Below are 22,116 nucleotides of genomic sequence, written 5' to 3' on the forward strand. Positions count from 1 at the left end.
CAAAAATACAGAAAAGCTCTAAGAATCTTCCCAAAATGTTGGCAGTAATTACTTCTGAAGTATGTCACAATCCCTACATTGAGTAAAATATCTAAATAAAAGATTGTATTTACAAGCATGTGTTTTCAACCTTAATATATTTCCAGATGTACTTGTATACTTACAGCAAGGTAATTTTCCTAGAATCCACTCTAGGCTTACCCATATTTTTCTAATATGTCCCATATTTGTGGATATAGAGGAATTACAGGAAAACAGAACACAGAAATGCATGTATTGGGGGAAAAAACACAAACCTTTGCCATGTATGTTTCTCATCACACAAAAATCCCCAGGCATGTAAATAAGTGAAAAAATAATCCAACTGAAAACAAAAAATCCTTGTGCTGTGAAAGAGGCAGGTACTAAATTGCCACTGATAATCAGCCATGAGCCTTGCAGAGGAGCAGGAGAACCTGGAGAAACGCTGCTCTCTTTGTGACAGGAAATGGAACATTAAAATCTGGGAAAAGCCAAATGGTTTCGCTGCTTCCAGGAGATGTGGCACTTGAGTCCTTCAAACACCCCCCTTTTTGCAGTACTCCAGTGTTTTGGAGGAGCACACGAACCAACAAACCCATCCCACACCTTGTTTCCTTTCTTCAAGGAAGAGAAGATCCTCACACGCACAGGAATGTTTATTTTGGCAGGTTTTGTTTTACTAATTATTTATGTTCGAAATTATGGGATTTCTACCTTGCAAAAACCAAACCAAACCAAACAAACCCAAAAACCCAACCACAACCAAAATCCAACTGCTTTCCCTTCCCAGACTCCAGTGTTCACACCTCACAATGCCCAGGAGCCCTTTGGATTGCTTAGGTACCTAACATTAGGGACATTCTTTCCAGGACCTGAAGGAAACCTGCAAGAGGGGTGGAGAGGGGCTGGGGACAAGGGCCTGGAGGGACAGGACAAGGGGAATGACTTCCTATTGCCAGAGGGAAGGTTTAGGTTGGATTCTGGGAAGAAATCCTTCCCTGTGCAGGTTTCGCAGAGAAGCTGTGGCTGCCCCTGGACCCCTGGAAGTGCCTAAGGCCAGGTTGGATGGGGCTTGGAACAGCCTGGGATGGTGGAAGGTGTCCCTGCCCGTGGCAGGAATGGGACTGGATGAGCTTTAAAGGTTCCTTCCCAACCAGGCCATTCTACGATTTGGCTGGAGTTTGATATGGTTTAATTCAGTCCTGAATCACAAAAATGATCATCCTCTGCAAGAATCCTTCTGCACACAAAGTAGAAAACAATCTGCTTAGTGGCCATGGTGCAGTCTGTGTGTGCGTGGGTGTGTTTATATATATATATATATATGTGCGTGTGTGTGTATAATGATGTTTTTACTAAGAAAATGAAACAGGTTTTTGTATTCTCACACTTGGTTTTCTGGCTGAAAAGAACGCCGGCTGGGGAATTTTGGATGCAGGCAGGGCTGACTGCTTTTGTTGAGAGCAAAGCAAAAGGTCTGAAAGTGAATTCTGAAAATAAACCAGGGATAAAAACTGGTGTTGGAGAGATGGCTGTGGGCAGCGGCAGGTGAAAGGGACGGAGGTCACAGGGGCAGTGACTGTGGGCACAATGCATTGACACCTCAGCAAAACCCTGATCAAAGGCTTATTCAAGGAGCAGCCCAGACAAAGCATTCAAGTTCCTTCCCTGATTTCCATGGGCCCTGTGATCTGCACAGGACGGCACTGCCAGCCTGGGGGAACAGCCCAGGGAGCTGCTGCCACTTTCCATCCTCCTCCTACAGCCTCTCACATGCGACTTCAGAGCTCCATCCCTTCCCCTCCAGAGGAGATGGGTTCAGGAGAATGGTCCTGATGTTTGGCAAAGTTTTACCAGGATAGAAAGGTTCTCATTGGGGTGGCTTGTCACAAGTGGGCTGTGCTGGAGAACAGAACAACAGACTCCGTGAAGGATATAAACACCATAACTTGGGGAGGAAGGGCAAGTAGAAGTACAAAAAAAAAAAACCCAGAGGTGATAAAGCCTTTTTCGATGGAAAATAATCTTTGGACCAGACCTCAACATCTCAGAGCAAAGTGCTGAAAACTGCCTTTAGATGATTCTCACTTTAAAAACAAACAACCCCCCGCCAACACCCAGGAATTTTGTTTGATGACAGGGACACGTCAGATCCTTAGTACTGAGCATGGAAACAGAGTTCTTTTGTGAAGCAACAAGTTCCTGGACTTTGTTCTTGAATCTGCGCCCCTCATGCGCTACGAGATCAAAGTGATTTTTTATCCTGTGAATTCGCACTGGCCCAAGATGTTTGCTGCCACTCCTCACACACAGTTTCAGGGAGAGCAAGTTGCGTTTCCCCGCTTTCCCCCTCTTAGCGCGGACATCAGGGCCATCTCCTGGCCGCTGCAGGCACCGGCGGAGCAGTAGTAAATGAAAAAAAAAACCAGCTTTGAAATCTAAGGTGTGAAGCCTGTCAGGAATTATTTGCTGCCCAATACCCGGGAAGATTAATGGAAGCCACAAGTTAGGATTTGATCAGTGCTTCTCCAGAGTACCAAGGAAAACTCTTATCCACTTTGACCTAAGGATTGTGTCTCGCACAGCATTTCTTTCTCCTGCCTCAAATACAATCCAACTAGAATTTTTTAACAAGCGTATTGCAAATCCAAAAATGCTTACAAGTTAATTAGTGACACATTCCTTGTCAGGTTTAACTACTTCGTGTTTACATCCCATAGAAAAGCATTGATAGGACCCAGAATTTTACTGTACCCAGTGCCCCAATTTTATTGTACTCACCGAACTGCCCCAAACCCCTTCTTCTGAACCGAGTCCAGCCGAACCGAGCCGGGTTCAACCGAACCGAACCGAGCTCAGCCGAACTGAAATTCTGCTGAACTATTTCCCGATGTGTAAAGTGACAAAGACTCTGCTGAATTCCAGCACACGGGCAAGAAAAGCAGCAAAAGCTCCACATGAGGTTAATTTACCCCACGGACAGTAGGTAGGCAATATTATTTATTGTTTTCTTCCACCGCTCCTTGGGGGCTTTCTTTAAAAAAAACATTACTGACACCTTGGACGTGTCCCACAGCATTCCCAAACTTCAAACCGCTGGGCTCGAACAGTGATTTCAAAACACTGGGGTGGCAAGCGCTCCGTCCCGGGAGCTGCTCTGGGTGCTCTCGTGCCCATTAATTAGCGCGAGTGCTGTCACTGCCTAATGAACTCCTGCCCGACCCCGCTCTCCCGTTCCTGTCCGTGCGGTGGCCGGGCCGCCCGTGGGACGCGGCAGCAGGAAAACCCCGAGCTGGGCGCCTTTAACGTGAGGCGGCCCCGCTTTCCCGCGCGGCGCCTCGGCCCGGCCCGCGCCGCCCTCAGGGAGACGAGCCGAGCTCCGGAGAGCGCAGAGGGCGGCTCCGAGCTCCCCCGAACCGAGTCGAGCCTGGCCGCACCACAACAGCTGCGGCCTGCTCTGAGGGGCCGAACCACAGCTCCTGTGGGGCGTGCCGGGACAGCGGTGCCCTCCCAAGGGCTGGGGCAGTGTCGGTGACAGTGACAGCGGCTGAAGGCACTGACGTTACTGCTGCCGCCATTCTTTCCACTCCCCCGGCCGCGGGGGTGGCGCTAACATGGCGCTGGCGCGCGCGCCGCGCGGTCCCGTGGTGTCGCCATCCCCGCTGCCCAACCCCTCGCGTGGGCCGGGAGGAGGCCCGGCCGATCCCGGCGTGCACCGCGCCCCCCCGCCCCCCCCCCCCCCCCCCCGCCCGTCCCGCGGTCGGCCCGGGCCGCGCGCTGCCCGCGAGCCCCGCGATGGCTGCCGCCACCATGGCCGCGCCCTGGGGGCCCCGCCCGGCCCTGCCGCGCCGCCCGCCGCCTTCCCGCCGCCTCCCGCCGCCAGCGCCGACATGGAGGCCGTGAACGCCTTCAACCAAGAGGTGGGAGCCGGGGGGCGGGCGGCGAAGCGCGGGCCGCGGCGCGGGGGGGGGACACACGGCGGCCGCCATCGCGTCCCCCAGCTCTCCGCGCTTCCGGCCGGGCCCGGCCCCGCCGCCTGCGGCCTGCGCGGGGAGCGCCGGCCCGGACCTGCCGCCGGGCGGAGAGCGGTGCTCCGGGGGAAAATGGAGGCGAGCGCGGCCGGGCCGTTGAGCGGCCGCTCCGCGAGGCCCCGCGCGGTCCGGGCCGGGCCTGCCCGGGGGGAGGCGTTGAAGGGAGCTTTGGACGTCCCCGCCAGCCTCTGACCTCTCGCTGATCCCCTCGGTTTCCTCCTGCAGCGCCCGAGAGCGGTGTCCCGGGATCCCGGGCCGGCTCCCTGTTGGCAGGGGCTCCCAGGCGGGCTCGCTGTCACGCGGCGCCCCGGCCGTGTGTGTTGTTCGGGAGCCGGGGAAGCCGCGTTTCGGGACAGGCGTTTCCCGGTAGTTGCTCGGCGAGAGAGCCGCGGTGCGAGGCGGCGGCACGGGCAGAGGCTGCAGAGGGAGGGAGAGCTGGCAGGGGGCTTATCCCTGTACGGGAACGGCGCCTGGGATGGGACTCAGGGATCGATACCAGTTCAGGGGACAGGACAGGTTGGAAAGCGCTTACTCGCTTTTCGTACCGCACAGAAGGTCCCTCCCTGTCTTCTTCTGGTTTTTGGTTGGTTTTTTTTTAAATTTCTTAGCCAAGAGGAGTTGGAAGCAAAGCGGACCGTGGTTGTTTTTTGCATAATATATGGGAAATCAGTTTCTGCTGTATAAAGTTTTTGACACGTGACTACAGTGTGATTATTAATTACTGTTAGTTATATTTCCGCCTCAGCTGGACAGTATGGCTTTGCAGACCCTCCATGGACAGAAAGTCCCTTAAAGCTGAGGCAGAGCCTGTTCCCAGATTCGTGTTGGAGGCTGGGTGTCTGTGCCTGCCTGTTGAACAGAAGCAGAAGAAATCGCAGCTGCTCCCATGTGATGGACTCAGGCTGTGTAAGGCTCACTCTCTGCAAGGGCTTGTCTTAGACACACCTGAAGATGCCCTCGTCTGTACCAAAACAGTGCCAGTGCAAAAGGAAAAGTGGATAGCATGTAGCTTCTGTTAATTTATTTGCATAAATATAATATATTTGCATAAATATATTATATTTAATATAATTCTGTTCTGTTAGTTTATTTGCCAGTGTTTTGGGGGTTTTGTGCAGCTCTGAACCAGTGGGATGTCAGGGTGCAAATTCCCCAAAAAATTCAAACAGCACACATGTGCCATTTTCAGTGTTGATGGAAAGAAGGAGCAGCAATATTCTTAGTTACCTGCCTCAATATGAGCAGTGGGCCTGGCAGAGCACTGCTGCCTGACAAACCTGAATGGGACAGGCAGTGCTCGGTGCCTGTGAAACAATAACCCCACTGCTTGTGCTGAATGGTGACTGCAGAGCAAAAGTGGTGTTTCTGGGGATCCCGTGACTAATCTGTGCCTTGGAAACGGGCATGTTTGGATCTGTACCTCTTCCTCTCCCATGTAGGAATGGTGGGATGCTTTGCTTCACTGCTGTAAGAAATACTGAGTGGGATCCTGATGTGTGGCTGCTGGAAGAGCAAAGCCCTGGGTTTCAGTTGGATCTCAGTTCTGGGGGAGAGAGCTGTTCTTGCTAAAATCCCTGTTCTGCAGTCTTTTGTACGCCTGAGTGCTTCTGTAGAGCTACTGGTGTGTAAAGCAGCACATGAATAACTTCAGGGGCTGTGTGGTTCCTGCCCTGTTTCCTCTCAGGAGCTGAGTTTGTGGTAGTGTGCAGGGCATAAAGTCCAGTTCTCGGACTGATCCCTTCTCTTTTCCGCCTGGAGCTGTGCAAATGAAATGCGAGGAGGGTCAGATTTACGGGCAGGGATTGTTCGCGTCTGGGCTTTCTCAGGGAGAGAGCAGTTGTACCAAAGGCCTGGGTGCTGTTCCCAGAGTGGTGGGGGTACCCTGGGACGTCTGGGTTGTGAGGCCTTCAGGGGTGCCCATCCCAGGTCACTGAAGAGTTAATTCTTTTCTTGGGAGGGGAACAACTTCAGCGGTGAGGATGGGGTGGCTACAGAATACCCTACAGGCCCAGAATTCCTGCACTTGCTGGCTGTACAGGGCCACTGGAACCAGGGAATTGTGGTTCTACCATGGCAACTCCAACTGCTTGGGGTTTGGTGCTGAACTTGCCATGTGTGCTGGAGATGGTTCCCTGCTGGCATTGCTTCCCTGGAGGTGGCACCTGCCAGCTCTTTGCCTCTCTGCCTGAAGGAGGAGATGGCACTTACTCCATCAGGTGGTCCTGTCATTTGGGTTTTTTGGGTGGGCTTGCTGTTTGCAGCAATTTCTCGGATGGTGGGAGCCCAAGTTCAAAGCGTGGATGTAAATCTGCTGTCCTCTAAGCTGTGGGGTTGGTGTCTCCCTGGGAAGGAGAGAAGTGAGTTTGGCTCTGGCAAGGGGTGGGAACTCCTGGGTTGCATAATTCCATTGTGTTGGAATTGTGGTGCCATTCCCAGTCCTGTTCTTTGGACCTGTATTTTGAATGCAACTTTGCCAATAAATGTCCTCTTCCAAGTCCTCACGTTTCTGCAGGAGCAAGCAGGGGTTTTGTATTGGCTGCTTTTTTCTAATCCAGCTGTAGTTTGAGCAGGTGCTGTCAGCTGAGTAGGTGGGATTTGACAGGTCTGTAGTGGAGTGTGTTTTCTCTGAGGAGTTTACTTTCACGAGTTAGAAGTGCTGTTAGGTGTATGTGTTATGTTACAGTAATGGTACAGTATAAATAAATCACAAAAGGTAACTGGATAATGGGACAGAACTTTTTATGGTTTTAAGAAGACAAGCAAACATTTTTCTTTAAAAAGGAAAAAAATTAAAAATCACACTCCCAAAACTCAAGCAAACAAAAACCTCCCACTGAACCCACACATCTGCAATATAAATCCTTGAGGTTTTTAATTTAGGGGATGTCTGTCCTTTTCTTTAATCTGGAAAACTTGAGGCATAGTTTACTGGTTATAATACTTAGAAATAAAGATTTTTTAAATTTTTTTTTCCACAATCTTGCTGCTGGAAGTAAAATAAGGTCAACTTTCCTGTTTTGTAATCTTTTATTTGTGTTGAGTAATGCATATCATTCACTTAGTCCTGTGTCTCAGTAGTTAATGTGTACCCCTGAAACAATTGATACCCGACCTAAACGTGCCTAGAGACAAACAAATAAGAGGCCTTGGGGCTGTTTATTTAAAGCTGGAGCTGTGCATTCCTTCTTTGCTGTTTGCCCATCCTTAGGGCACTGGACAGCTGAAGTCCATGTGGCTGTTTTCTGCCGATGGCAAGGCTTCATTTTGCCCGTTCTGTGGCAACCTTCCCCTCCATCCTGAGGAGCTATAAATAGAGGTTAGCAGGATATCCTTCCCAGTAGTTCTCCAGCAGTTACTGGAGCTGAGGATCCCCAGTGAGTCTCCATGTGCACGGAAAAGAAGAAGGACACAACTGCCAGCATCTGGCTTGAGTCTCTTGCCTCTGCCCTGAACTTGTTTCCAGGTATATTGGAAGCTGGGACATTCTGGTAGAGATTCCTGGTAAGAGAAGTAGAGAGACAAGCAGCTTTCCAGGAGATGTGCTGGACAAAAGAGCCCTGCACTGATCCTGAAAGCTGTGTTTCCAAAGCACATGAGTAGAAAACAAAACTCTATTCTGTGCACTTGCATGATGTCATTTTCATATGAGTATCTTTTGTGAAGTTGTTTCTCTCCAGTGATTCTGGATTTGTGAATGGTCTTTCTAGGCTGCAGAGGTAGCTTAGTTGATGAAGTGCTATTGAGCTTCATTGCATGGAGGTCATATCTGGTCAAATTCAAATCTCACTTTATTTTCCAAAGAATGCAGCTTGACAGCTCTGGATGTTATAGTGGTCTCCTACCTTCAGCAGCGCCTAATACTTGCTGTGCTTCACAGCTGCTGGTCAAGCTTTTAAAACTTTCATTGATCCTCTGAGAGACAGCTTAGCAACAGATCCTTCTTCCCTTAAGGAAGAACGAGGACCTGAAGAGGAAAAGAAGCAGTGACTTTTATAGGGGATGTATAGAGCTGACAGAATTCCTTTTAGAGGTCTGGTCATGCATTACAATAAAGGTGTTTTGTTAACAAAATAGTGCAATATCTGTTGTTGGTCGTGTCCTCCAGGATCCTTTTGTTTCTGTACAGGAACAAGCAACTGCAGTTATGTCTGTAAGTCACTGGTGGTTGGCTGGATCAGGTGGTTTCTGAATGCATTAGTGTGAAAAACAGAGTTCACTCTTTAGAATTTTTAAAAGTTTGGTAATGGACAGTGTCCAGCACGGGGGTGTTTCTGGCCATCAGCCAAAGAACACACAGGTAGATCAAGACAGTTTTATCTATATACTGTTACATTACTGAGGTCTATACATATTTATGTGTTTCATACATTATTCAAACATTCTTGGGAGTTTTGGATGTTGCAGAAGCTCTTTTGTTTGGCCTTACATGCTGACTTATCTGCATGACATCCTGTAGATCAGGTCAATATATTTTATTCCTTCATCCTGTTGGTTCGCACTTCCCTGAAAACGAGGAGTTAACAAGTTCTTCTCCAACTCTGGTTTGTGTCACTGTTATCACTTGGAGAGGTCGGTCAGCAGATGCGGGAAAAACAACATAATTGCTTCACACCTCTCCCCTAGTTACATAGAAGCATTTTAACATTTGGTGTTTTGCTAAGGCTGGCAATACAATACATTTATCACACCACTGTTTCTATAAGCTGTACGGTGCATACATGACTATAATACATTCATCAGACACCTGTTTCTGGGAGCTATAGGGTGCAAAGCTAATAGATTGTGTTACACTAATGAGCAGCTAAAAGGAGTCACAAATTGTACCGTATCCAAATCCTTCTGGTCAATAACAACATGTGAAGGCTAATACAGAAATGCGAAAGGCAGTATCGTGTTGTTATTTTTAACTATTAATAAAATGCATTCCAAAAGACAGTGAGTGGATATAGAGTACTGCCTGTGCATGGAACCTGGTTGGGGAAGGGTTGTTGGACACCTAAGGCGTGTTGGAATGGTTGAGGGCGTGTTAGACTGCTCTGGAAATTGGAGAAGGGGAGGTTGAAGGAGGTGTCCTGACAATGACCTGGGTGCTTGGTATCCACTAATCACTAACCACTGTCTGTTTCAGTAGCTCATGCTCCTCTCTGTGCAGCTGCTGTGCTCTGGGGTTTGTTTAGTGAGTATATAAAATGGGCTCGTGGCTCTTTATTTGTAAATAAAGACACCTTTTTATGGCACAGACACTTGAGCAAGAGGGCAAAGCCAAGGAAGCCAGTTCAAGTCCTAAAAGATGCTTTTACTGTGTTATCTCACACTTAAAACAGATAGACTTAAGATCATACATCAAGCTTGGTAAATTTTAAAATAGCAGTTCTCCCCTTTACTTCAAACCCCACTGGTTCTCAGGTTTCCACGTAAACTAAACCATCAAAGGGTATTAATTATGGAATGAGAGAAATTAATAATTTGCTGCTCAAAAGACTGAGGAGTGAAGGCCATCAGTGCCTTGTGCCATTCCCTGCCCCTCTGCAGGGGCTCCCGGGCTGGAGCAGGGGCACAGTGGGAGCTGGGAGGTCTCTGTTCAGTCCTCCCCATGTGGAGCTCCTGTACTTCACACTCAGTTTGCATTTGGGGACAGTCACTCTGTGCTTCCCTTTTGCTGTCCTGCCATGATTTAATAGCCATTATTAGTCTGAAATTGAGCAGGTGAGTTTTCTGCTTTTTACATCCCTGGCTTTATAGATACTTTACTGTGTGCTTCCATCCTGCTGGGAGAAGCACCCAGAAATATTCTTAAATCCTTATTTTGTATTGTGGCTGGAGTTTTGTTTTATACTCTTGAATACTTCTACTTATTTTGTATCAACATCCTGTAAACATGCAGTTAGGGGCCGTAAAAGCAGAAAGTCATTTCTAGCAGGTCACAGCATTCCAGGCACAGGCTCCTGTTGTGAGGCAGGACTCTGGAAACCTCTCAAGCCATAAAATTTTCTTTGCCTTTGTTACATACATCACTTTTTTATTTTTTTTGTAAATTGAGTGTGAGTTTTTCTGTCCAAGTTGTTCCTTGAGCTGATTATGTCATCCTTTGAGAAACTGGATTTATTATTGTGAAACAGCCCTCTAAAAATAGTGGTTGGGTGACTTTTTTGTATACTGGGAAACGTATGGAAGAAGATCCAGGTGTATTTGAATTAATGTAACAGGAAGTACCTGGGTGTCTTCTGAGCAGCTCCCCTTTCCAACAGGGAGAAGCCACAAGGAACTAGGAAGGGAGTTTAGCTGTACCCATCTCTAAAACACAGTGTTGACACATGTAACTGATACTGAGAATTACATAAAAATTGGCTATAAATAGTTATTTGGTGTTCTAAGATCTTAGGTAATTTTAGAAAAGGAGCAAAATTCTGAGGTAAAATTCCAAGAGATGATTTGGGGGGATGAGAGGAGCAGGATGGATGGATAGGTAGGTAGATAGATAGATAGATAGATAGACAGACAGACAGACAGACAGACATGCACCACACTCATGTATATGTGCCTTTGTTCTCTCTGGCATTTTATTTGTCCTTGGGTTTGGTTTTTTTCCTGTGTTTCCCCCAGTTGCAATGCTCTGCTTGGGATACTTTTAAGACACTTCTTTTTATTTTTTTACTGCACTCATTTCTTGTCACCTTGGGCCCTGCTCTGAGCTCTCCCAATTTTCTTGGGGTCTCTCTTTGTGTTCCTGAAATACAAATGCCAAAGTGGTGCTTCCACACCAGCTCCTTTGTTCTTTTTCTGTGGATCCTTTCCCAGAGAACCAGTTGCTTCTTCGTGGGTAAAGGAGGGGATATGGAGTGCCTGTTGTAATGCTGGCTCTTTTTCTTCCTCCTCCATTTCGGTTTTTGAGCCTTCTGGTGGTTTGTTTGTGGGTGTTGGGGTTTGGATTTTCTTTTCCCTCCTTTCATTATCTCTTAAAACAGATTTTCCTGAGTTTTAATAATAGCACTGGCTTTGTTCATCAAGAGTCTCTGCACTTACTCTAAAGCACTTAAGTCTAAATTGAAAATAAGATTTTTTTTTTTTAAGAAAACACATCAGCTCACAGACCCTTCTCTCCTTCTGTCTTTTATCTGGCAGTTTTTATTTGTCCATACTGTGGTTTCTCAGCAAGCAGCGATGTTTGCTGAAGTATCTCTTACAGCTGAAATGGCTTTAAAACCCCAATGTTCTGGCACAAGAACTTGCATTTTGTGGGGATGAATAATGAAAAGTCATGGTCTTGTGTTGGTGCTGGAAAAGGCATGTGGTGTGGCTACCACTGTCTGGAAGGACAGTTTTCCTATCTCCTGGAATAGAAATCAAATTAAGAAAGTAAATACCTTGTTTCCTAGTCTTGGTGTTTTCTAGGTCTAAGGCTTCCTTTAGTATAGCTGAACACGCTGTTAGAACTTTCCTTGTCTTTGAGTGTGTGGCCAATTTTTTCATCTCCTTCACTGATTTTTTTTTTTAACCCTTAACTGAGGCAGTGAATAAATATGTTTAAATTGATCATTTCACCAGTATCTTGGAGCTTTAAATTAATTAATAAAATAAGAGACAAAGTTTGAAATGACATCCTACTTTCCATTACATGGACAAATGAAGACACTTTGATTTTCTTACTTTGCTTTGTGGTGAATGATGACATTTTTTACTCATATTCAAGGGCTCGATTTTTTCTTTGTGATAAAGAGAAAAATGAAATTATTTTGCACAAACCAATTTATTCTGTGGTTTGTGAGGAAGATTTAAAGGTAAAAACAATTATGTGTCTATGCTCAGCTTTCTGTGCCCATCTCTATGTGCAGTTCTGGTTTCCCTCAGTTTCTGAAACATGGAGCTAATGCTTATTTCTAGTTATGGCCAATGTCACCTATAAAGATGACACATAACTTCTGTATACTCCATATAAACCTCTATAAACTTCATATAATATCTATAACTTCTACAAACGTTCTCCTTGAGGGGTGAACCTTTCCCCTGGGAGCCATTTGGAGGGTGAGGCAGCCAGATCTGCAGAAGAGTTGGAGCAGTTCTTTCTAGCAATAACCTGGTAAATTCCGGTTTCTGTTGGGTTTGTAAAACAGCCAATCCTCCCAGGACCAGCCAGCAGCATGGCCATACTCAATGTGGGATGGCAGTAATCATGTCACCCACCTGAAATGTTGTTTTTGCTTAATTGCTCAACTTCAGAATACATTTTTAATGTTTGTTTTCTCTGTTTAGCTCTTCTCGCTGATGGAGATGAAACCTCCTATTTCCCGAGCCAAGATGATTCTCATCACAAAAGCTGCCATTAAAGCTATTAAGGTAGAGTACAACAAAACAAAGGTGAAACCGTAACAGCAGCAGTGTTTTATTATTTCACTTGTAAGTAAATACTCAGGATTTGCCAATCTCAGCTTTGGGGATGGTTTATTCTAGCTGCTGTTAAGGCTGTTGTCTGGAAACAAGTGGGTGGTGAATATCATCCCTTGGTTTTGGACTAGAAGCAAAATGCCAGCTTGGTTTTTTTGAGTCGTTGCTTTTTAATGCTACACCCACTAGAGTGTTGTGATTTTTGTGTAATAAAACTAAATATTGCAGGATGCAACCGCACCTTAACATGTGAAACCAGTGTGGATTACAGAGACAGTAAATCCAGAAAGCTTTCACTTTAATACTTGACAAGCAATGTGCCTTGTGTGCACACTGACACACTTCTGACTTGGGTCTGGGTTTTCCCCATGGAATATTTTCCTCAGTTGGGGAACATCCTGCTTTTTAGAATGTGACTGCAATGTTCTGTAGCCTTTCTGAAATGCTAATAAGCACAAAGAGTTAAAATGCTTCTAAAATGATGTGCCACTGCCAAGGAGATGATAAATTAATGGATGTATTTATTTTCCAGCTTTACAAGCATGTTGTCCAGATTGTGGAGAAGTTTATCAAAAAGGTAAAAAGTAAAAAAAAATTAATTTATTGATAAAGTTATCTGCATGATTTGCTAGAGATCGGTAACAATGCTAGTAAATAACCAGAAAGGCTTCCGTTACTTAGGGATTGAGGGAGGAAATCCTGGTTTGTTAGGATTTCACATTTTGGTATTACTTTGCCTATATAAGCTCCACATTGTAGTTTTCCATAATACATTGAGGAGGGGAGGGAAGAAGTAAATTGTGAGATTTCCCATCTTCCCTACACAGCAGCTGGGGAGGAACCTGGAGGTGCTGAACTGCAAATTAATTGTCACTAAGACAGTACATATTTCCAGAGAATGCAGTGTTCCTGCTTGCCTGGGCATGAAGAGCAAGAGGCTGGGATGCAGGGCTGTGTTTGAGCCCCAGAGCAGGTTTGCTGTGAGGCTCTGAGGGGGATGTCACCTTGTGGAGTCCCTGCCTGACGCAGAATCTCTGTGCTGTTTGCAGTGCAAGCCGGAGTACAAAGTCCCGGGCTTGTACGTCATCGACTCCATCGTTCGGCAGTCTCGGCACCAGTTCGGAACAGACAAAGATGTTTTTGGGCCAAGGTTCTCTAAGAACATTACTGCCACATTCCAGTATTTGTATCTGTGTCCATCTGAAGACAAGGTAGGACCAGCACTTGGAGTGTTGCTGTGCATTGGTGGGGTGCTGCCTTGGTGCTTGCACTCCTGTAGCAGTGATTTGGGGATTCTCTCTGACCCTGGTAGTGACTGTTGCTGAGAAGGATTATCAAAGGTGGCAATTAAATGCAAAGTCAAGTTAAAAGATGTATTTTGCCTGACCTCATTGGTTTTGTTTTGCCTATGCAGACGCTTCAGCAGTGTGTGTTAAATGTGCCAAAAGTTCTTCTTGAGGCTCCTTCAGCACTTCCTTTGGAGGGCAGAGTCTGCCACAACGAGAAAGCGTTGCAGGAGAAGCTCTGGTTTTGTGGGTAGCAACTGTTCTGCTCAGAAATGTTTTCTAAGAAAATCATCATGTTGATTTCTTCAGTCTTTTCCAATCCCATACTTGAGTTTTGTTGGTGCTCTCTACTGTCAGGGCTGGTCTAGAGCCTCATTTTTCTTAGTTCTGCTGTACTTTTTAGTAGAACAGAGGCTCAGTGAATTCCTGATGGTCCAGAGAAAATGGTTTTTGCGACCTCTGTCAGTACAGTTTTGAGACTCCCAAGATCAGTGTATTTTAGAAGTTGCCAGCTGGTTTCCAGAAAGTCACCTACTCCCTTTCTCTTTGTAAGAGTGAAATACTCCTTTTCTACCTGACTTCCTCCCTAACTCTCTAAATAAGCTTTTGAAAGGCTTGGACGCTCTGTAGTTTTCTAATGTGCAACATCCAGACCTTCAGGCGTTGAATCTGATATTTGGGAGCTCCTGGGTTGATAGCCTGTGAAACAGACCAGTCCCTTCTCCTTTCTGTTTCTGCATTACCATTTTGTTCATCTGAATGAATGAGACTGTCCATCTCCTTCATGGAACTACTTGATATTGGGAATGTTATTATTTAAAACACACTTCTTTTAATAGATTTCTTGTTCCTAAACAAAAAAAAACCCCAACCCTGATCTGCAGATACACAACAACTGGGGATGATATCTGAAGAGGATAATGCTACCTTTATTTTTTTAAACAGCCTTTCTGTAAAATTAATATGCGACTGAAAATTAGAGTATTACATTTGCCCATTTTTTGGCCTTTGTATAATTTTCAAGTTTTCTGGAGAGATAGAATACCCAAAGTAAAAAAAGTGCTGCTGTTTTAAAGTTAACTGTTTTTCAGACCAAAATGTTATTTAAAAATAGACATTTCAGGTTTCTCTGTAACTGATGTTATTTTAGCAAACATTTTGTAAAATTCTTTAATTGCCTAGTTAGAGGTGGGTTTACATGGGTGTATATAACTGAGTCAGAGTGAAAGAGCAGAATCAATCCATTTGAACTAAAAGCTTTGAACTTACAGCTTATATGTGTGCAAGTGAATGACTAAGTCTGCAGAAAGGACAGCAAAGCAATGTGTGTTCTGCCTTCCACCTGCTTGCATCTTCCAGCTGAAGCAGCACAACTACTGAGACATTTTGTTTGAATGCTGGGCTGAAGAAGGAAGGGCCAATTTCTAGCCTGTTCCTGGAAACTGCATTGTTCTTCATGTAAAAAAAAAAAAAAAAAGAAAAGAAAAGAAATGAGCTTAAAATAACAGCTGACAATCAGAGATTCTAAATTAATCCTTCTGCAGTGATCAGTGAGGATGTTTCCTGCTTGCTTTCCTCATCTTTTGGGTAATGATGGAGATGCAGTTTCTGGCCTCAACATAGAATTGGTTGGGTTGAGAATAATACCACGCAAGGAGCCCTCAGTCTGACTGATTCTGAATCGAAGTGTTGTGGTAACATTTTCTGGTCTAACTGCCCCTCTCTTCATGAAGGCTTTCCAGTTCATCTTCCTTTTCTCTTTTTGGTCATGTGGGTTCCTTGTTTCATCCCTTTGTGACGACCTGTGTAAACGTGGGGCTGAAATGGATTGTACATCACACCTGGATTTGTGATTGGCCAGAAGAGTTTGAGGGAAATGTCAGATGGCTTTGATAGTAAAATAAGTTGACAGTTATTACCTTTGCCAGTTCATAGGTGTTGCTGCCCTCTTGTCATGACACAGGGTTTGCTAAGTTGATGATGGTGATTGTCACGTGCTGTTCAAACCTTCTCTGCATACAGAAGATAAAATGGTGACTTAAGAAAGCTGGATTCAGCATTGGTGCTTCCTTTTGTTTCAACAGAGTAAAATAGTTCGTGTCCTGAACCTCTGGCAGAAAAATGGAGTATTTAAAATTGAAATAATTCAGCCTCTCTTGGATATGGCAGCAGGAACCAGTGCCACTGCACCCATAGCAGAGAATGCTACTAACAATGAAGGTAGGAATGACATTTTAACTTCTGCTCTCAAAGGGTGAATGGCAACAGCTTGTTTGCTTTCAGCACAAAGTGCCTGCTCTTAGTTCCAGCAATGACACGGCAATAAAGTCAGCTTTGTCACAATGAGCAGCCAAACTCATTTTAAATAAGTGCTGATATTGTACTTCAGAAAATACTGTACTTCAGAAGTCATGTCAGTATTGACATGGGAGATATATTAAATGTTTATCATGTATGTATGCATGTGTACATATACATGTGCACACTTAGAGAGGTGACTTCAGTGTGCCCTCTTAAACAGACACTATTTTTTCTTTTGCTTTGAAATATTTTTATGTGATTTCTCAATTTCATGATTCTGATGTAATTTTTTAATTCCAGTATCCAGGTGAGTAACTGATATCTTAGATGTTAAAAGAGCTCCATCTTCCTTTGAGTCAGTTTAGTAGCTGAAAGCAGCAGCTGTCAGTGTCTCAGTGTGCAGCCCTGATAGTCTTGGACTGGTATTTCACATCCAGGTTCTCAAAGAGAACATTTGTGCTGGGGATTTTGCACGGACTGCTGGCTGAGAAGCACTGACCTGCAGAGCACAGCAGTGCCAGCCTGCCCAGAGTGCCTGCACTGACCTATTTAGTGCCACAGCAAAGCTGAGAGTGAGGTTACAGGGAATACGCATTCCACAATTCCTTCCTTATCCGAAGAGCTGCTTTTTGGCTCTGCACTCCGTGTTTCACACTGAGCTTTGGTAATCTCCTTATTCACTGTGCTCATGGAGTAGGACTGGGAAAATGGAAGGGAGGGAGTGAGTTGTGGTGAGAGACAGCAAAGCAGTGAAATCATCTCCAGCTGTGTTCAGGGAAGCGTATCCCATTAAAGGTTTTATAAACCTGGCAGGGCCAGGGAATGAGTGCCTTGGCATCTGAGCTGGGGGGGGCAGAGTGGTGGCTGTACAACTGAATTTTGGGACGGGTGAGGGGCACTGCCTGTCCAGCTCTATCTCTCCTCAGTAGTGGTGAACAGGTTGGCTGCCTTCTGCACAGATTTTCAGTGAGGTTATTCAGATGCATCACAGGGGGTAATTTGGCCCTGCAGTAAATATGCTAATGAATAATAATAAGTGTATTAATGCATTATGTGAAGTAGAGTCTGTTTTGCTGATAAAGGTAGAGAGAAATGCAAATTTTCTCCCTTGAGCAAGCAAATATCCTTCTGAATATATACAGGAAATAATTTGGGAGTTACTTTATATTTAAAAACAACACGTACCTTTTTGCTTTGTTTTTATGTTGCATTTCACTTCTGGGAAAGTATTATTCAACACATTGGCCTGTGCTTGCTGCCTGTCAACACTGGAGTTACTTGAAGTGCAAACAGAGGAATGGCTTTAAAAGAGTTGCTATTGCAAGGCAAACATGTTTGTTTAGTGTTTCGAATGAAATATTTCTGTCTGTGGAGTTTTTTTTTAACTCACTCCTTGTACAGCTTTATTATGTCCATTAAAAAAGATCCACTGAGGAATAGTTACTCACAGTATGTAGGAATTGATGGGATTATTGCTAATTTATTTGGTACTGGCAAGATGCTTACTAAAAAAGATGTAATGTAAGACAGAATGGGAACGCTAGTAGCATGTCTTAAATTGTGATCTCAGTTTCAGCAAAGCTTAGTGGAAATGGGAGTCTTTTCCTGGAAAAAGGAGTAAATATAATGTTCCTGGTGGGAGGATTTATCCATCATCTGCAGGTGTGGCTTGTGCGTGTGCAAAAGGGCCATATGAACAAACTTTGTCAAAGAAAACTGCCTGTGAAGTCATCCTTAAAAACCTTTAATTATTGCCAGACTTCTCTGCAAAAGTTCAGTTACTGAGAGAATCTCAGCTGTTCTTCCAGTGAGCCATGAGATGGCTGATTTGGATAATTTACCCAAAAGGATGAGCCCAGGTCTGTGGAAGCAGAACCACCACATTCAGGGTATTGAAGCTCATTGCCTAATGCTGTTTGAGTGAGAGCTTTTCTAAACCTGCACAGCTACTAACATGGAGCTGGGAGCTAAAATTTCCATGTGGGACCAGCTTTTCTGTCTTAGTGCATCCCAAGTGCAGGTGTGAGCAGTGACCGGAGCAGCTCATGGCACAATGAACAGAATATGCAGCTGGATGGTGTAAATAGGCCCTTTTGGGTTAAACTGGGGGTTGTAGGCAGACACTTGCGGGGAGCAAGAGGAATGTGGAGTCACACAGCCCTGTCTGTGTTCCTGGAAACCCTCAGGTTCGCCACCCCCTCCGGCCAAGGTTCCCTCGGAGGCTCCGCAAGTGACCGTGAACTCAGTGCCCAGCGTGCCACAGCTGCCCAGTTCTGATGCCTTTGCAGCTGTAGCCCAGTTGTTCCAGACAACACAAGGACAACAGGTAACCTGCTCACTGATGCCCTTCAGTTTCTGTGTGAAACGAGAGGGAGAGTGGTGGAGTTGATAGCCTGGATTTGAAGCTTCCCAAAGGTCTTCAGGGGAAAACTTGCAGGAATTAGAGTATTTAAATTCTTCCATCCAATAGTTGTGATATTTGATGATACTCAGTTTTATGTTCCTAAATAATTACTTATGAATTGATGCAGTAACGGGGTTTCCAGAACAGGTGGAATATCTCAAAGAAAATGAGGACTTTAATTATTCAGTCTGCTTAAATGTTTGCTGTATTGAAGGGCCTGAGCACTGCAGTGTTGGGATCTACTGAATTTTGCCACCAGAGTATTTAGAAAGGGACTCCTGGTCGTGCTGTAAATGCTCCACAGTTCAGTCAGGTTGTTAGTGTATTCATCCCCTGCCAGAGTCTGTACTGACATGTAATTTATATCCTACAACTCTTCCAATACTTGGTGTTTATATGAGAACATACACTTAATACTGTCTTACATTTCTGTAGCTCCAGCAAATCCTGCAGACCTTCCAACAGCCTCAGAAGCCCCAGTCACCAGTCATAGACAACACTGTGATGGCTCAGGTTCAAGCTATTACTGCTCAGTTGAAAACCACAGCAGCACAGCCCCCAGAGCAGAAAGCTGCTTTCACTGCACCTGAGCAAAAAACATCGTTTGACAAAGTAAGTCTTGGTTCTCATCTTCTGAAGCTGAAGAAAACTGGTTTTGGTCAGTTTTTATTTTGTATTGGAATATACATTTCTGTTTTTCCTCAGTTATATCCTTGTCTTTAGTTTCAGAGCTTACATAGGTTGTAAAAATGAGATAATAAAAGATATTTCAGCTGGCAGTTGGGTAAGATACAGAAAAAATAGTTGTCCTGATGTGATTTCTTTCAGAAGCTGCTAGATCGGTTTGACTATGATGATGAACCAGAAGCAGTGGAAGATTCAAAGAAAGAAGATTCAGCTCCTTCCCCTTCAGTGTCTCAGCCGGCTTTGTAAGTTCTAAGTCATAATAAAACTAAGGAATCTTTGTCCTAAAACATTTTTAGGTTAGAAAGTAGATTAAAATTCCAAGTTAGTTCAGTGTTTAACTGCTACAGTCCAAATCTAAAACATTGCTAACAGGTTTTGGTGCGTAATTTTTATGTCTCGTTACTTTGGTGATCTGGTGTAGGTCTGTGCTGCCTCATTGATTAAGGACACTGTTCTGTAGAGAAAAGCTCAGTTTTGGTTGCAAGATTGAGTTCCATGTTTTTACAGTACAACTGTGGGTGTCAGGCCATCACTGGATCAGCTGGATTGCTTTACTGGTTGGGGAAAAGCTGCTATTCCAAACATTGTGATAGTTTTAAGTATTCAAGAAATGAAAATTAGCTTTACAGTTTTACGTTGGCAAACATTCCTTCCCCAGGCAAGCGAGCTCAGGCTCCTGTTTCCCTTTTGCTGTGTGTCTTCGGTTGCACTGCAAGATGTAACCACAAGTCTGTATTCTGTTACCAGCTGTTAAAACCAGGTGGGGCAGTGTTCTTTATCTCTCCCACCACCCATCCTCCCTCCAGGGGGAAATCTTCTGTTCATGGGCCATCGAGTCTCACTGCATGACTGATAAACTTCCATCATCCCACTGGGACATGCTGCAGCCAGGGGGAGGAGCTGAGCATTCCTACCTGGATATAATCTGAGATTTGGAACACCGCAGTCAGCCTTTCTCCACTGGATTCCCAGAGGAAACCAGGACCCACCTACAGCAGCCCTGGAGCTTCAGAGGAAAACTGCAGCCTTTGTACAGGATCATTGCTTCGGCAGAGCCCATCTGTCAGTGCAGGAGGACTGCAGGCACCATTTAGTGAGAGTGCTAGCAACACGTGCCCAACAGGGTGTCAGGTTGTATCCTGACTGTCAGGGGTTTTTGTACTACTGCATTGTATTTTAATGTTCCTAGGAAAGAACTGTTATTCCTACTCCCATGTCTTTGCCTGAGAGCCCCTTGATTTCAAATTTGTAATAGTTTGGGGGGGAGGGGGTTTACATTTTCCATTTCAAGAGAGGCTTCTGCATTCCTTAGCAGACCAAACCTGGTTGTCTTTCAAACCAGGACGGATTTTGGTGCCCTGTGTGGAGCATGAGGACATTGAGAGAAAAAGGGTGAAAAAAGGAATAACAGTTCTTTTGTAACCTTGTGTGCTGGATCTAGAAACCTCATTAGGTGGCACCATGTGGTCTCGCTTACCCTGGTTCGGGTGGAATGTGGTCGTGGCTTTATTTCTTCTTTTTGCAGGCCCTTATCTAAACATGGGTCCTATACCTAAGGCTACTATGGCTATTATCCAGTTTGCTTGATAGCTTAATAAGGTGAGGAATTCATGGATTTTTTCCTCTGGAAGGTGGGCACATGGATTCAGAGCTATCACGCACTAACTGTATGTTTTTGGGGTTACTTTAATAATGGTACCTACTGTGAGGAAATGTTACCAGGGGAGATTTTCCCCCATCCCTCCATCCAGCTCTTTGGGTCTACCCCACCTGTTTTCAAAGGTTTCAAATCTTCTCTAAATGCTAATCATATCATACGATGGTTGGTGTTGCTGATACACCTGTTCTGTTTAGCATTCAGAAATAAGGGGAGATTGACTTGGATAGCCACCCTGACAGCTACCCCAGAGAACAGGGATGCTGCCCCAGAGCCTGACCCTGCCCCACAGCCCACCTCAGAAATGAACCACCTGGATTGGGTGGGGGATTCTGGTGAAGGAGATGGGCCAGATGCTAAAGGAGTGCATTTCCTCAGCTGCTGGGAAACCCTCCCCATGCCTCAGAGAGGGAGAGTCTGGTGGTGCAGCAGTGGAACCCACAGATGTTCCAACCGTCCAGGTTCCAGCTGAACCACAAGGGCAGTCACAGCCAGCAGCAGTTGCCCATGTGGAAACAAAGTCTAAGATGAAATCAGGGGCTAAGAAAGGAGGGCCCTCATAACCTGCAGGGGAGCCAGAGGCTGAGATCAGCACCAAGCCCCTGACGTATGAGCGTCTCCATAATCTGCAAAAAGACATTGCGAGGCGGGGGCGTGAGGCTTGTACAACCTGGTTACTTCAGGTCTGGGACCTTATGGGTGCAGGCATGCAGCTGGATGGTGGTGAGGCAAGGAATGTGGGACCCTTGACCCAGGACTCAGGTGTGAATCAGGTATTCGTCAGGGAGCAAGGGCCCCTTTCCCTCTGGGAGCAGCTTTTGATGAGTGTAAGAGAGAGGTTTGTCCACAGAGAGAGAATGGAAGAGCACTATCATAGAAGGGGCTGGAAAACCGTTGAGGAAGGGATCCAACAGCTGAGAGAAGTGGCAGTATTAGAGGCCCTTTTTGGAGGGGTGGATAGCATGCTAATGACCCCGACAAAGTCAAGTGCACTGGGCAGATGTTGTGGAGTCTGGCAAATCTAGGGCCACGTGACTACACCACCTTCATTGCCATGATTAATGCTGATAACAACTGAGAGACAGTGGGTTCTGTTGCCACCAGGCTTAGAAATTTCGAGAGTATGGTCCATGGCCCGCAGCAGGCTTGGATTTCTGCTGTGATTAAGGAACTCAAAGAGGAGATGAGGGAAATGAGGGAAGAGATGAGGAAGAGCAGTTCCCATATGGCACCAGTGTGAGTCACAAGCTCAAAACTCCAAGCCCAGCGTTCCCCAGCTAGAGAGAGAGGGTACACCCCATGAGCTGAACTGTGGTTCTTTCTACGTGACCATGGGGAAGACATGGG

At 45.5% G+C, this 22,116-nt stretch overlaps 1 protein-coding gene across 5 annotated transcripts in view; it reads left to right on the forward strand.

Annotated features, from left to right (window-relative positions):
* The first annotated feature begins 3,810 nt into the window (after nucleotides 1-3,810).
* The window catches only part of SCAF4 (SR-related CTD associated factor 4), a 39,364-nt gene continuing 21,058 nt past the window's right edge, over nucleotides 3,811-22,116 (forward strand). For 2 of the 5 annotated variants that reach the window (XM_005524071.3, XM_014253539.2), the window contains exons 1-8: nucleotides 3,811-3,941; nucleotides 12,303-12,386; nucleotides 12,967-13,011; nucleotides 13,484-13,645; nucleotides 15,805-15,940; nucleotides 18,208-18,347; nucleotides 18,861-19,037; nucleotides 19,254-19,354. In XM_005524071.3, coding sequence (XP_005524128.2) covers nucleotides 3,912-3,941; nucleotides 12,303-12,386; nucleotides 12,967-13,011; nucleotides 13,484-13,645; nucleotides 15,805-15,940; nucleotides 18,208-18,347; nucleotides 18,861-19,037; nucleotides 19,254-19,354 — 875 coding nt within the window. In that variant the 5' untranslated portion in view covers nucleotides 3,811-3,911. Of the gene's footprint in view, nucleotides 3,942-4,862; nucleotides 4,959-7,255; nucleotides 7,554-12,302; nucleotides 12,387-12,966; nucleotides 13,012-13,483; nucleotides 13,646-15,804; nucleotides 15,941-18,207; nucleotides 18,348-18,860; nucleotides 19,038-19,253; nucleotides 19,355-22,116 lie in introns of those variants that run through there. The other 3 variants (XM_088067861.1, XM_014253537.2, XM_014253538.2) reach the window with 3 other exon arrangements.

This window comes from Pseudopodoces humilis, chromosome 2 (assembly GCF_049639895.1).
Source record: "Pseudopodoces humilis isolate 2021_Gansu_Grassland_sample_001 chromosome 2, ASM4963989v1, whole genome shotgun sequence".
In the NCBI taxonomy this organism is placed as follows: Eukaryota; Metazoa; Chordata; class Aves; order Passeriformes; family Paridae; genus Pseudopodoces; species Pseudopodoces humilis.